At 48.2% G+C, this 15300-nt stretch overlaps 1 protein-coding gene across 5 annotated transcripts in view; it reads right to left on the bottom strand.

Annotated features, from left to right (window-relative positions):
- The window catches only part of slc23a3 (solute carrier family 23 member 3), a 112297-nt gene that overhangs the window by 22722 nt on the left and 74275 nt on the right, over positions 1-15300 (bottom strand). For 4 of the 5 annotated variants that reach the window (XR_010963377.1, XM_067987032.1, XM_067987036.1 and 1 more), the window contains 5 exons: positions 14640-14787; positions 13201-13454; positions 5558-5663; positions 3599-3766; positions 1385-1480 (listed from right to left, as the gene is read on the bottom strand). Coding sequence is in view for 4 of the 5 variants with exons in the window: in XM_067987032.1 (XP_067843133.1) it covers positions 1385-1480; positions 3599-3766; positions 5558-5663; positions 13201-13454; positions 14640-14787 (772 nt within the window). In the remaining variant the exon portion in view is untranslated. The remainder of the gene's footprint in view (positions 1-1384; positions 1481-3598; positions 3767-5557; positions 5664-13200; positions 13455-14639; positions 14788-15300) is intronic. The other variant, XM_067987035.1, reaches the window with a different exon arrangement.

Raw genomic sequence — 15300 nt, forward strand, 5'->3', positions numbered from 1 at the left:
TTTTTACGATCGCTAAGGGCCTTGGGGTTTGAATAAGAGCGATAAAAACCAAGAGCCCTAATTGCATCAGAACGATCCTGCTGTGGTGCCGGGAATTTCAGAGGGAGACGGTGATCCTCACTGACTTCAAAGTTTTACTTCGGCTGCAGCCAAGGGGAGTGGGAGTATTAGCCCGGCTGAGCCGAGGGGTGGGGGGCAGTGTGGGGAGAGGGCTGGTGGTGGGGGGGGGGGGGAAGGGAACGTGTACAGGAGATTAACTCATTTCAACAATCATTAAGCAATTACACAACTTGACTGCTGGCTATTACCCGATTGATACCGTATAGTCGGGACTGTAGCCCCGACTTTGATGGCACTATTGCCACGAGGGGGAGTGGAGATCCATCAAGGCGTACTGGTTCAGTTTGGCTCAGTGTCAAGCGTGCTGGTTCAGTTTGGCTCAGTTGGCTTCACTCTTGCCTCCCCATCAGACAGTCATGTGTTCAATCTAAGCTTCTGTTTCAGCCCAGTACTGAGGGAGTGCTTTCTTCCAGATGTACGGTTAACCTGAGGCCCCTGTTCAGGTGAATGTTAAAGACCCCACTGCAGTTGATCAAAGAACACTGTTCTTTTTCTTTTGTTAAAATCTGGAATTCTCTTCCCCCAAAAGGCTGTGGATGCTGGGGGAACAATTGGAGCTTTCAGGGCTGAGATGGATGGATTTTTGTTGGGTAAGGGGATCAAGGGATATGGAACCAAGGCAGGTAAATGGAGTTGAGGTACAGATCAGCCGTGATCTAATTGAATGGCGGAGCAGGCTCGAGGGGCGAAATGGCCCCTTCCTGTTCCTGGAAGAGCAGGAACTTCTCTCAGTCTCCTGGACCACATTCTCCCCCTCAACCAAAAACAGATTAACTGGTCATTCTGCTCATTGTTATTTGTGGGATCTTGCTGTGCAGCAAATCAGTGTTTGCCTACATAACAACAGTCACAAGTGAAGCTTTCTGAGAGGCCGCAAGCTCTCCACCTTTACGATCCTCCTTAAAAACTATGTCTTTGACCTAGCCTTTAATCACCTCTCCTAACATCTCCTTCTTTGGTTTGGTGTCAAGTTTTTGTTTGTCAAGAATATTGGGACGTTTTTCTACGTTAAAGGTGCTACAGTCCCCACCGCTTACAGCGGGCGCGTTGATGCAGATGGGCGTTGTGCATAGATACGTGCCTATATTTGGCTGCACATGCGGGAGGCCCTATCACACATGCCCCTGTTTGATGTGAGCAGTATAACATCACTCGTTACTCCCCACTTGCCTCGCGATGCGATCGGAACCAGCGCCCGACAATTCAAGCTGACCGGGCAGCACCGTGCGGACAAAATACCACCAGTGAGAATTTGTAGATTCACCTGAAACGGTGTTATCCAGGAGAAAGGCCAGAATTCCTCCTTGAATCACCGGCATCATCAGCAAGGACAGGAAGAGGATATCCAGGCTGCTCACACCTGCACAGAACAATCCAGAGAGAAGAAAAAATACAATCGCTGATCTTTGTCCAACAAAGAAAGAACGAACTTGCATTTAAACAAGCCTTTCACGACCTCAGGACACCCCGAAGCGCTTTACAGCCAATGAGATACTTTTGAAGTGTAGCCACTGTTGTAATGTAGGAAACGCAGCGGCCAATTTACACACAGCAAGCTCCCACAAACAGCAATGAGCAGATCATCTTTTTTTTTAGTGATGTTGCCTGAGGGATAAATATGGGCTCGGACACCAGGGAGATCTCCCCTGCTCCTCTTCAAAATAGTGCCCATGGGATCTCTTACGTCCATTTGAGAGGGCAGACGGGGCCTCGGTTTAATGGCTCATCCGAAAGACAGCACCTCTGACAGTGCAGCACTCCCTCAGTACTGGCACTGTGAGTGTCGGCCTAGAACTTGTCCTCAAGTCTCTAGATGGGACTTGAACCCACGACCTTCTGACTCAAAAGCAAGAGACATTGAAAAAGTGCAGAAGGCGTTAATCTGAGAGCAGTTGCTTCTAAATAAAAACTAACTTTACTGTTGAACATCTTGAATATTTTGGCCTCTCTAGTTCTCAGGTAGGTTGTTTCTTTTTTGGCAATTTGGCACCCCAAATACAGCACGGGTTAGATACAGAGTAAAGCTCCCTCTACACTGTCCCATCAAACACTCCCAGGGCAGGTACAGCGCGGGTTAGATACAGAGTAAAGCTCCCTCTACACTGTCCCATCAAACACTCCCAGGGCAGGTACAGCACGGGTTAGATACAGAGTAAAGCTCCCTCTACACTGTCCCATCAAACACTCCCAGGGCAGGTACAGCACGGGTTAGATACAGAGTAAAGCTCCCTCTACACTGTCCCATCAAACACTCCCAGGGCAGGTACAGCACGGGTTAGATACAGAGTAAAGCTCCCTCTACACTGTCCCATCAAACACTCCCAGGGCAGGTACAGCACGGGTTAGATACAGAGTAAAGCTCCCTCTACACTGTCCCATCAAACACTCCCAGGGCAGGTACAGCACGGGTTAGATACAGAGTAAAGCTCCCTCTACACTGTCCCATCAAACACTCCCAGGGCAGGTACAGCACGGGGTAGATACAGAGTAAAGCTCCCTCTATACTGTCCCATCAAACACTCCCAGGGCAGGTACAGCATGGGTTGGATACAGAGTAAAGCTCCCTCTACACTGTCCCATCAAACACTCCCAGGGCAGGTACAGCACGGGTTAGATACAGAGTAAAACTCCCTCTACACTGTCCCATCAAACAATCCCAGGGCAGGTACAGGACGGGTTAGATACAGAGTAAAACTCCCTCTACACTGTCCCATCAAACAATCCCAGGGCAGGTACAGCACAGGTTAGATACAGAGTAAAACTCCCTCTACACTGTCCCATCAAACAATCCCAGGGCAGGTACAGCACAGGTTAGATACAGAGTAAAACTCCCTCTACACTGTCCCATCAAACAATCCCAGGGCAGGTACAGGACGGGTTAGATACAGAGTAAAGCTCCCTCTATACTGTCCCATCAAACACTCCCAGGGCAGGTACAGCACTGATTAGATACAGAGTAAAGCTCCCTCTGCACTGTCCCATCAAACGCTCCCAGGGCAGGTACAGCACGGGTTAGATACAGAGTAAAGCTCCCGCTACACTGTCCCATCAAACACTCCCAGGGCAGGTACAGCACGGGTTAGATACAGAGTAAAGCTCCCTCTACACTGTCCCATCAAACACTCCAAGGGCAGGTACAGCACGGGTTAGAGTTCTTTTTTATTTATTTGTTCTCAGGATGTGGGGGTATTTATTCCCCATCCTTAGTTGCCCTGAAAAGATGGTGATGGGCCATCTCCTTGAATCGCTGCAGACCTGGTGAAGATAACACTCCCACAGTGGTGTTAAGTAGGGAAACATTTAACTAAATGAAGCCAGTAGCACAAGCAACAATCGAGGTTAGTTTGTTCGAACGTATAACGCAGCTTTGACCTTGAGAGAAGCTCAACTTTAACTGTGAGCACAAGGCCCAAAGCAGCTTAATTTAATGGCCTTTTCTATACACCTGGTGAGACGAATCACGGGACTTTCTCTTTACCTGTTGCAATGTATTCTGAGTTGTGGGTGAACCAGTGAGGGATCAGCAGCGCCATGAACATGGTAAATCCGATGATAAAGATATTGCGTCCAGAATCGATGTCAGTGAACTGGAAATACGAGACTCCTACAGACACTGCCATTGTGTAGGTGACACTGAGTACAGCACCTGTACAAAGTGACGGAGTTATTCACCAGGAAAGTCAAACAGTACAGTTCCACTCAAGCGTGGGCCTCAAGATAACACTGCCTTGAACATACCCCCTAAATATAACATACCCCTCGAATGTAACATAACCCTCAATATAACACACTCCCTCAATATAACATACCTCTGCAATATAACACACTCCCTCAATATAACGCCCCACCTCAATGTAACATACCCCTCGAATATAACATAATCCTCAATAACATACCTCCACAAAATAACACACTCCCTCAATATAACACACTCCCTCAATATAACACACCGCCTCAATATAAAATATTCCCTCAATTTAACATACCCCTCAATATAACTTACCTCCTCAATATAAAATATCCCCTGAATATAACACAGCCTCTCAATATAACACCCCCCTCAATAAAACATTCACCCTCAATATAACATGCTCCCTCAATATAATATACTCCCTCAATATAACACACCCCTCAATATAACAAACCCCCTCATTATAAGATACCACCTCAATATAACACACTCTCTCAATATAACACACTCTCTCAATATAACACACTCTCTCAATATAACAAACTCCTCAATACAACATACCACTCAATATAACTTATCTCCTCAATATAATATACCCCTCGAATATAACACACCCCCTCAATATAACATACCTCTTAATATAACCTACTTTTCAATGTAACATATCCTCTCAATATAACATACCCCTCAACATAACACCCCCCTCAATATAACACACTCCCTCAGTATAACATACCCCTCAATATAACACTCCGCCTCAATATAACGCCCCCCCCTCAATATAACATACCGCCTCAATATAAGATGCCTTCTCAATATAATATAACCCCTCATGCAATGCATCCCTTTCATTCTGGCTTCTAATCCACCCATATCATTGAGTCAGCAGTGGTCAAAGTCACCAGTGCGTTATCCTACCTCATCCTCCTCGACCTCTCTGTGACTCTTGACACGGTCAAACACACCACCCTCCTCTAATGCCTTTCCTCTGTTGTCCACTTCTAGGACACTGCTGCCTCATGGTACCATTCCTAGCTGTCCGAATAGAGCCAGTGCATCTCCTTCTCCTCTCATGCTCCACGCGGTCACCTCCCAAATTGCCCAAGACTCCAACCTTGGCCCAGAATTATTTCTCATCTGTATGTTGCCCGACTTTGATATGGTTGGTAAGCATTGGGTAGCCAGCTTTACCCTTCCACCGGTACCCTTGATTCCAGGACTGTCACCATGGTGCCCAACTCCATGTCCAACATCAGGAGTTCTGGATGATCTGGAAATTTTAGCCGTTCAACCTTGGCAAGACAGAAGCCCATCCTGCTCGGTTCCAATCCAGATACACCAAGCCTTAACCCTCAATCCCATTCCCATTCCCAGAAGCCTGCTGAAGCTCAGCCCAATGGTGTGCCACCTCAGTGCCCTGCTTGACCCTGCGCTGAGCTTCAAACCCACACCCGACCCTTCGCTAAAACCATCTACTTCCAACTCACAACTGTTGCCCATCTCCGCCCCTTTACTTCGTCCCCATTTCTGCCGAAACTCTTTGTCGTATGGATAGGTCGTGCACCTCCCTCCCTGCAACAGCCACTTCACTCAGTCCTGGAAGCCAGCCTACGGAGGAAAGCGAGCCCGAGTTGTGTCTTAACACTCGGCCCTACTGCCTTATCGTGGTGCTCCGCAGAGTGTCCTGCGTCCCTGCTACAGGTTACTTCACTTTAGCTATCGACTAGCGGGAGGAACTGGGCTTACCGTGGATGGCAGCTGGAATGGTCGTGAGGAAGTACGTCAACTTGGCAGACATTCCGACCAGAATACACAGCACGGCTGCAACCTGAACCGAATGTCGGGATTCTGCCTGCGGAGCAAGGAGGGATCAACAACAACAACAACAAACAAACAACAACAACCAAACAAACAAACAAACAACTTGCATTTATATAGCGCCTTTAACGTAGTAAAATGTCCCAAGGCGCTTCACCGGAGCGATTATCAGACAGAATTTAACGCCGAGCCACATAAGGAGACTTTAGGACAGGTGACCAAAAGCTTGGTCAAGATTTTAAGGAGTGTCTTAAAAGGAAGAGAGAGAGAGGTAGAGAGTCGGAGAGGTTTAGGGAGGGAACTCCAGAGCTTGGGGCCTAGGCAGCTGAAGGCACGGCCGTCAATGGTGGAACGATTAAAATCGGGGATGCGCAAGAGGGAAGAATTGGAGGAGCGCAGAGATCTCGGAGTGAACGGAGACACAAATGAGATGGATCTCACATAACAAAACTCCCTAACAATTTAGAAAACAACAACTTGCACTTACATGGCGCCTCTAAGATAATAGAAACATCCCAAGGCGCTTCACAGGAGCGTTATTAGACAAAATTTAACACTGAGCCACATAAAGAAAAATTGGGACAGGTGACCAAAAGCTTGGTCATAGAGGTGGGTTTTAAGGAGCGACTTAAAGGAGGAGAGAGAGGCGGAGAGGTTCAGGGAGGGAAATCGAGAGCTTAGGACCCAGGCAGCTGAAGGCACGGCCGCCAACGGTGGAGCGATTAAAATCAGGGATGCACAAGAGGCCAGAATTGGAGGAGCGCAGAGATCTCGGAGGGTTGTAGGGCTGGAGGTGGTTACGGAGATAGGGAGGGGGTGAGGCCATGGAGGGATTTGAAATTAAGGATGAGGATTTAGAGAGTAGGAGGTTTAGGGGTGATCTTATAGAAGTCTATAAAATAATGAGGGGCATAGATAAGGTAGATAGTCAAAATCTTTTCCCAAAGGTAGGGGAGTCTATAACGAGGGGGCATAGATTTAAGGTGAGAGGGGAGAGATACAAAAGGGTCCAGAGGGGCAATTTTTTCACTCAAAGGGTGGTGAGTGTCTGGAACGAGCTGCCAGAGGCAGTAGTAGAGGCGGGTACAATTTTGTCTTTTAAAAAGCATTTGGACAGTTACATGGGTAAGATGGGTATAGAGGGATATGGGCCAAGTGCAGGCAATTGGGACTAGCTTAGTGGTATAAACTGGGCGACATGGACATGTTGGGCCGAAGGGCCTGTTTCCATGTTGTAAACTTCTATGATTCCATGAAACGGAAGGAGAACTCTCCGACTAGACGAGCTGCAGGCTTCTACTTGTGGGGTGGGTGCTGGTGTAGTTCGGGCAAGTGATTCACTGCTGGACGTGACCTGTTGTGTTTACCGTTCAACTCCACTCAGAAACCAGCATTTCCACTGCCTCTGGGACTCTCTAAGCTAGATTTCACTCCCGCACAAACTGTGCTACATGGGATATGTCACAGGGCACTGCCCATGTACTGCCCATGCTGAATTACTTGCCCTGCCAATCGTGTGATTCTATAACAACGCATTCAACTTTTAAAAAATTATATATATAAAGACTTGCATTTATTTCTACGCTGCACCAAACTTTTGTTCCCGTTACGCTTCCTCCAGATTTGATTGGACCTTGGGTTAGATTATTTTGTTCGTGGTGACCTCCTAAAGGAGTCACTTGTGGCACTGAGTTCTGTCCAGTGACACTGGGGTTACCAATACCACCCCCTACTGGTCCAATTAAAATAGGCATTAACTTTCTTCCAATAGATATATATGTATATAGTCTTTAAATCCCTATCTCTGTAACCTCCTCCAGCCCTACAACTCTCCCAGATCTCTGCACTCCTCCAATTCTGGCCTCTTGTGTATCCCCGATTTCCATCGTTCCACCATTGGCGGCCGTGCCTTTCATTTCGTAAAAACGAAACAAGGACAGAATTTACGAAACGCGGGCTGAGTGATGTCCGTTCCCCCTGCCCCCTGCCCCCCAACCCCCCCCCTCCCAGCCTTAGTCTTCACTCCCTGTGTGTAACACCTCGGGAGATGAGCCAGGATGGTGACACCCATTTAACGCATCCAATAGGGAATTCAGGTGAAACTTCTTTACCCAGAGAGTGGTTAGAATGTGGAACTCACTACCACATGGAGTAGTTGAGGCGAATAACAGAGATGCATTTAAGGGGAAGCTCGATAAACACACGAGGGAGAAAGGAATAGAAGGATATGCTGATAGGGTGAGATGAAGTAGGGAGGGAGGAGGCTCGTGTGGAGCATAAACACCGGCATAGACCAGTTGGGCCGAATGGCCTGTTTCTGTGCTGTAAAATTCGATGTAATTCTGAGCCTATATCTGGATTTCTGCTTCATCCCTGCGCTCAGTGCCCTCTGGACATTCTTCCAAGGACATTTCAATTTACTGTCACGAGTTTCCCTCGGTCCCTTGACGAGGTTCCCTTAAAACAGTCAGGCCCTGATCGTCGCTGCCAATTAGCATTCCTGGGTGAGGCGGTGTACGCTGTCAACCCCCTACCTTTGACACTTGACTTCATTACCTGCGTGAGTTACAGCTTATTGGCCTGAGATTAGGTTCAGGAGCTCTGAGCAATATGGAGCTGGTTCTCTTGTGTCTGAGGGGCGAGTGGTTTCTGTTCCTCGATTAGGTGTTTATCACATTCTGCAACTTTCCCTTGGGCTTACTTATATTGTAGACGTGGGTCAGATGGGGGAAACCCCGGTTGGTTAGCTGCTCCGTGATTTTCGGCTCTGTTTTAACCCCAGGCCCTTGACCTTGGGTCACCTGGTACGTTGGTGGGGCGGTGGGGTGGGGGGGGTTGCGGAGGGCGAGTCGGAGGACCATCTCGAGGGTCTGCTCCTGGGCCTGGCCAAAGGAGCCATCCACAGGTCCAGGATGTGTGGGACCCACCCCTGGGTGGCTTAGGAGAGGGACCGCACGGTGTGTGTCGGTACGCTCGGGGTCTTCTGTGACCGGCGGTCTCCGCTGGACGTCCATTGTGTAATCGTCCGCGATGACCAGATCTGAACTTAGATCCTAAAGGTGGTCACCACGAATGAAATAATCTAACCCGGTCCAATCAAATTGAAGTCACTTGTGGTACTGAGACACTGTCCAGTGACACTGGGATTTCCAATGCCACCCCCTACTGGTCCAATTAAAATAGGCATAAACATTCTTTCAATAGATATATATATATATATACACTTTTAAACCCCTATCTCTGTAACCTCCCCACAGCCCTCCAAGATCTCTGCGCTCCTCCAATTCTGACCTCTTGTCTGATTTTCATCCTTCCACCATTGGCGGCCGTGCCTTCAGCTGCCTAGGGCCTAAGCTCTGGAATTCCCTCCCTGAACCTCCCCACCTCCCTACCTCTCTCTTCCTTTAAGACCCTCCTTAAAGCCTACCTCTTTGACCAAGCTTTTGGTCACCTGTCCTAATATCTGTCCTAATGTGGCTTGTGTCAATTTTTTGTCTGATTACGCCACAGTGAAGCGCCTTGGCGATGTTTTTACTATGATAAGACCATAAGACCATAAGAGATAGGGGCAGGAGCAGGCCATTCGGCCCTTCGAGCCTGCTCTGCCATTTAATGAGATCATGGCTGCTCTGATTTTTACCTCAACTCCACTTTCCCGCCTTTTCCCCATATCCTTTGACTCCCTTGCTGGTCAAAGATTTGTCTAACTCAGTCTTGAATGTATTCAATGACTCAGCCTTCACAGCTTTTTGGGGTAAAGAATTCCAAAGATTCACGATCCTCTGGGAGAAGAAATTCCTCCTCATTTCCGTCTTAAACGGGTGACTCCTTATTCTGAGACTATGCCCCCTAGTTTTAGATTCCCCCATGAGGGGTAACATCCTCTCAGCATCTACCCTATCGAGTCCCCTCAGAATCTTGTATGTTTCAATAAGATCTCCTCTCATTCTTCTAAACTCCAATGAGTATAGACCCAACCTGTTCAATCTTTCCTCATAAGACAACCCTTCCATACTCGGAATCAACCTAGTGAACCTTCTCTGAACTACCTCCAATGCAAATATATCCTTCCTTAAATAAGGGCACCGGAACTGTACGCAGTACTCCAGGTGTGGTCTCACCAGCACCCTGTACAGTTGTAGCATGACTTCCCTGCTTTTATATTCCATCCCCCTAGAAATAAAGGCCAATATTCCGTTTGCCTTCCGGATTACCTGCTGCACCTGTATGTTGACTTTTTGTGTTTCATGTACGAGGACACCCAGATCCCTCTGTACCGCAGCATTTTGTAGTATTTCTCCACTCAAATAATATTTTGCTTTTTTATTTTTCCTCCCAAAGTGGATGACTTCACATTTTCCCACATTATATTCCATCTGCCAAATTTTTGCCCATTTGCTTAACCTGTCAATATCCCTTTGCAGACACTTTGGGCTCAATTTTAGGGGGCAATTGTGGGTGCTTTGGGGGCGGGGCTCCAAAAATCGCAGAAATCCCGTTTGGGTTTCCCAGGGACCCACCTGTGTGCGCGCAGGTGATCCGAAAACAGAAGTCCCGCCGGCAATTAAAGCCGGTGGGATGACAGTTAAAGAGCCAGAGGTACCTCATTGAGGTACTTACCGCACTTTACCTGGGACAGATGAAGTAATTGTAACGATTTTTAACTTACCTGGGCGGCTTGCCCACTGCTTCTGATTCACGCCTGGTGAAACCAGACATGAAGGGCCGGAACAGGGAAAAGGAAACAAAATAAATTACATAAAACACCATAGAAGGAAGTTAAAACATAAAATGAACCTACCTTTGCACCCTGCTCCGATGTCCGATGTCTCCCTCTCAAATCTCCCCCTCTTCACCACCCCCCCATGTCCTCCCAATGTCCCCCTCTTTACCCCCGATCTTCCCCTTTGCCCCCTGATCTTCCATTCTCCCCCGGGATCTTCCCCCCTCCCCCCCCCACCTCGTGTTGCAGCTCCTGACGGCAGTCAGTCTGTCAATCAGGCTGGCTGCCGGGCGTGAAACCCGGAGAGGACGTTAATCATCATCATTCACCACGCGATCGCGTTGGAAACGGTAAGTTTTGTTCATGTGGGTTTGCCATGCCACACCCTCACCTTCACCCCCCCCCCCCGCCATCCCCACTGCCAACCCGCCACCATTGCAAAATCGGCCCCTTTGTGCCCTCTTCGCAACTTGCTTTTCCACCTATCTTTGTATCATCAGCAGATTTGGCCACAAGACACTCTGTTCCTTCATCCAAGTATTGATATATACTGTAAATAGTTGAGGCCCCAGCACTGAGCCCTGCGGCACACCACTAATTACAGATTCCCATTTTGAAAATCATAGAATCATAGAATCATAGAAGTTACAACATGGAAACAGGCCCTTCGGCCCAACATGTCCATGTCGCCCAGTTTATACCACTAAGCTAGTCCCAATTTCCTGCACTTGGCCCATATCCCTCGATACCCATCTTACCCATGTAACTGTCCAAATGCTTTTTAAAAGACAAAATTGTACCCGCCTCTACTACTGCCTCTGGCAGCTCGTTCCAGACACTCACCACCCTTTGAGTGAAAAAATTGCCCCTCTGGACCCTTTTGTATCTCTCCCCTCTCACCTTAAATCTGTGCCCCCTCGTTATAGACTCCCCTACCTTTGGGAAAAGATTTTGACTATCGACCTTATCTATGCCCCTCATTATTTTATAGACTTCTATAAGATCACCCCTTAACCTCCTACTCTCCAGGGAAAAAAGTCCCAGTCTGTCTAACCTCTCCCTGTAAGTCAAACCATCAAGTCCCGGTAGCATCCTAGTAAATCTTTTCTGCACTCTTTCTAGTTTAATAATATCCTTTCTATAATAGGGTGACCAGAACTGTACACAGTACTCCAAGTGTGGCCTCACCAATGCCCTGTACAACTTCAACAAGACATCCCAACTCCTGCATTCAATGTTCTGACCAATGAAACCAAGCATGCTGAATGCCTTCTTCACCACCCTATCCACCTGTGACTCCACTTTCAAGGAGCTATGAATCTGTACTCCCAGATCTCTTTGTTCTATAACTCTCCCCAACGCCCTACCATTAACGGAGTATGTCCTGGCCCGATTCGATCTACCAAAATGCATCACCTCACATTTATCTAAATTAAACTCCATCTGCCATTCATCGGCCCACTGGCCCAATTTATCAAGATCCCGTTGCAATCCTAGATAACCTTCTTCACTGTCCACAATGCCACCAATCTTGGTGTCATCTGCAAACTTACTAACCATGCCTCCTAAATTCTCATCCAAATCATTAATATAAATAACAAATAACAGCAGACCCAGCACCGATCCCTGAGGCACACCGCTGGACACAGGCATCCAGTTTGAAAAACAACCCTCTACAACCACCCTCTGTCTTCTGTCGTCAAGCCAATTTTGTATCCAATTGGCTACCTCACCTTGGATCCCATGAGATTTAACCTTATGTAACAACCTACCATGCGGTACCTTGTCAAATGCTTTGCTGAAGTCCATGTAGACCACGTCTACTGCACAGCCCTCATCTATCTTCTTGGTTACCCCTTCAAAAAACTCAATCAAGTTCGTGAGACATGATTTTCCTCTCACAAAACCATGCTGACTGTTCCTAATTAGTCCCTGCCTCTCCAAATGCCTGTAGATCCTGTCCCTCAGAATACCCTCTAACAACTTACCCACTACAGATGTCAGGCTCACTGGTCTGTAGTTCCCAGGCTTTTCCCTGCCGCCCTTCTTAAACAAAGGCACAACATTTGCTACCCTCCAATCTTCAGGCACCTCACCTGTAGCGGTGGATGATTCAAATATCTCTGCGAGGGGACCCGCAATTTCCTCCCTAACCTCCCATAACGTCCTGGGATACATTTCATCAGGTCCCGACTCTTTGTTTTCTGTTAGTTAGCCAATCCTCTATCCAGGCCAGTATATTACCCCCAACACCATGAGCTCTTATCTTGTGCAGTAACCTTTTATGTGGCATCTTATCGAATGCCTTTTGGAAATCCAAATATACTGCATCCATTGGTTCCCCTTAATCCACCCTGCCCGTTACTTCCTCAAAGAACTCTAATAAATTTGTCAGACATGATTTCCCCTTCATAAAACCATGTTGACTCTCCTTGATTGTATTATGAGTCTCCAAATATCCTGCTACTACTTCCTTAATAATGGATTCTAGCATTTTCCCAATGACAGATGTTAGGCTAACTGGTCTATAGTTACCTGTTTCTGTCTCACTCCCTTCTTGAATAGGGGTGTTACATTTGCAGTTTTCCAATCCGCTGGGACCTTTCGTGAAACAGACAAAAACCCAGCCAAAGAAGGAGACATTAGGACAGGTGACCAAATGCTTGGTCAAAGAGGTAGGTTTTAAGGAGCGTCTTAAAGGAGGAGAGAGAGGTGGAGAGACGGAGAGGTTTGGGGAGGGAATTCCAGAACCTAGAGCCTAGGCGGCCGAAGACACACATTCGGCTTGAAGGATAAATGACATCGCAAAGGGGCCACACCTACGCTCTTTATAAAGAAATACTCGTACTTGTGTTAGTGCCAGAGCTCCAACGTTGGGAATACTGGACGACGTTCCAGAGACTCCTCCTAATACCGCGGCAATGCAGCTTCCGACTCCTTCCAAACAGATCCCTCGGTTGGAAGCATCTCGAGGGGGATGCAGGGAGCCCATCACTTTAGCACACATCACGTAGCATCCTATTGAGTTGATGCTGGCGCCCAGCGCCATGGTGATGCCACCATACATCGACCGAACGTTGATTGTGGGAGTGCCCCACTCACCTGAACGGGAGGACAGAAAGAACCACTGATAAAGAGAAAAAAGAAAGAACTTGCATTTATATGGCGCCTTGCACAACCTCAGCACGTTCCAAAGCTCTTTACAGACAGTGAAGTACTTTTTGAAGTGTAGCCACTGTTGTAATGTAGGAAACGCCGCAGCCAATTTGCCCACAGCAAGCTCCCACAGACAGCAACAAAATTGTGATCAGATAATCTGTATTTTAGGCATTGGTTGCGGAATAAATATTGGCCAGCTCTTCTTCGAAATAGTGGCCGTGGGATCTTTTACATCCACCGGAGAGGGCAGACGGGGCCCTCAGTTTAATGTCTCATTTTGAAAGACGGCACCCCCGACAGTGCAGCACTCCCTCAATACTGGCACTGGGAGTGTCGGCCTAGATCATGGGCTCGAGTCTCTGGAGTGGGACTGTAAACAGTGTGAAGAGAGGAGACAATTCACTGGGGCTAAATTTCACCATCAGACCCCAGGAGATAACCTAGGGGAGCAGATCTCCCGCTCAGTGTGAAAATGATTTTCATCCTAATGAAATCAATGGAATGAATGTCGTCTCGGTATAAAGAGAGTGCATTAAAAACTCTGGGATCCCCTCCCTAAACCTCTCCGTCTCTCTACCTCTCTCTCCTCCTTTAAGATGCTCCTTAAAACTCACACTGGGACGTGCGGTAGGAGCAGGTCAGCGTCCTGTCGACCTCTGCAATTGTCTCCCCTTCAGGGGTAGACTCAGGGCTCAGGCTGCTAGGGAACGCGAAACCCTGGAACGGGCCTCCAACAAAATTTAAATATTCTCCCGCCACCAGCAACGGAAGTTTTTACAAAAGCAACGAGTGCGACTGCTGGAAAATACGAAATAATAATTTTCCCCCAGAACATTCTAGAAATACGCAGCGGGTTGGTCAGTGTCTGAAAGAGAAAAGATAGCTTGGCCTTTTGACCCCAGCCGAGATACCGACCTCCATTTCCCTTTCGGATGCCGACCGACATTCTGCGTCGTTCCGGAACGTTCTGTTTCTCTTATCGTGTCGCCCGGATGCTTCCCCTTGTCCAGAACGATCCCTCGCGGTAAGCCGGCAGCGAGGGCGAGGGGAGGGGCTCACTGCAGACGCCCCCCCGCCCCACCCCGTTCCCTCCCCCCGCCCCCCCGGGGGGGGTTGGCGATCGCTCACCTGGGTGCGGGATGCTGAACCAGGGCACCAGGTGTGTGCTGTTGGTGTCGAGAATTCCCCGGATGCCTCCGGCCGGATAGGGGTTCATGACGTCTCCCTCCTGCAGGATCCCGCACAAAATCCACAGAAAAACCATCGGCAGCAGGAGCTAAGGGAATCAGGGAAACGGAATGTCATTCCGGGATCCACGCGACACTAGGCTGGGAGACTAACGGACGGCGAGGACATAGGAACAGGAGTAAAGCGTTCTCCCCGGCATCCTGGACGACGTTCACCCTTCAAAATGTCGGCCTTTACCTTGAGGGGATTGGAATTCACAAGCGAGGAAGTTATGCTACAGTTATTTTAACGTCTGGTGAGACCCCATCTCTCGACTGCGTTCAGTTCTGGGCACCGCGCCTCGGGAAGGGTATATTGGCCTTGGAGGGGGTGCAGCGCAGATTCACCAGAATGATACCGGGGCTTAAAGGGTTAAATTATGAGGACAGGTTGCACAGACTTGGCTCGTATTCCCTCGAGTGTAGAAGATTAAGGGGTGACCTGAACGAGGCGTTTAAAATGTTGAAAGGATTCGCTAGGGTAGATACGGAGAAACTATTTCCTCTGGTGGGGGGAGTCCAGGACAATCTGAAAATTAGAGCCAGGCCGTTCAGGGGGTGAT

Source organism: Heptranchias perlo, chromosome 7, assembly GCF_035084215.1.
Source record: "Heptranchias perlo isolate sHepPer1 chromosome 7, sHepPer1.hap1, whole genome shotgun sequence".
Taxonomy (NCBI): Eukaryota; Metazoa; Chordata; class Chondrichthyes; order Hexanchiformes; family Hexanchidae; genus Heptranchias; species Heptranchias perlo.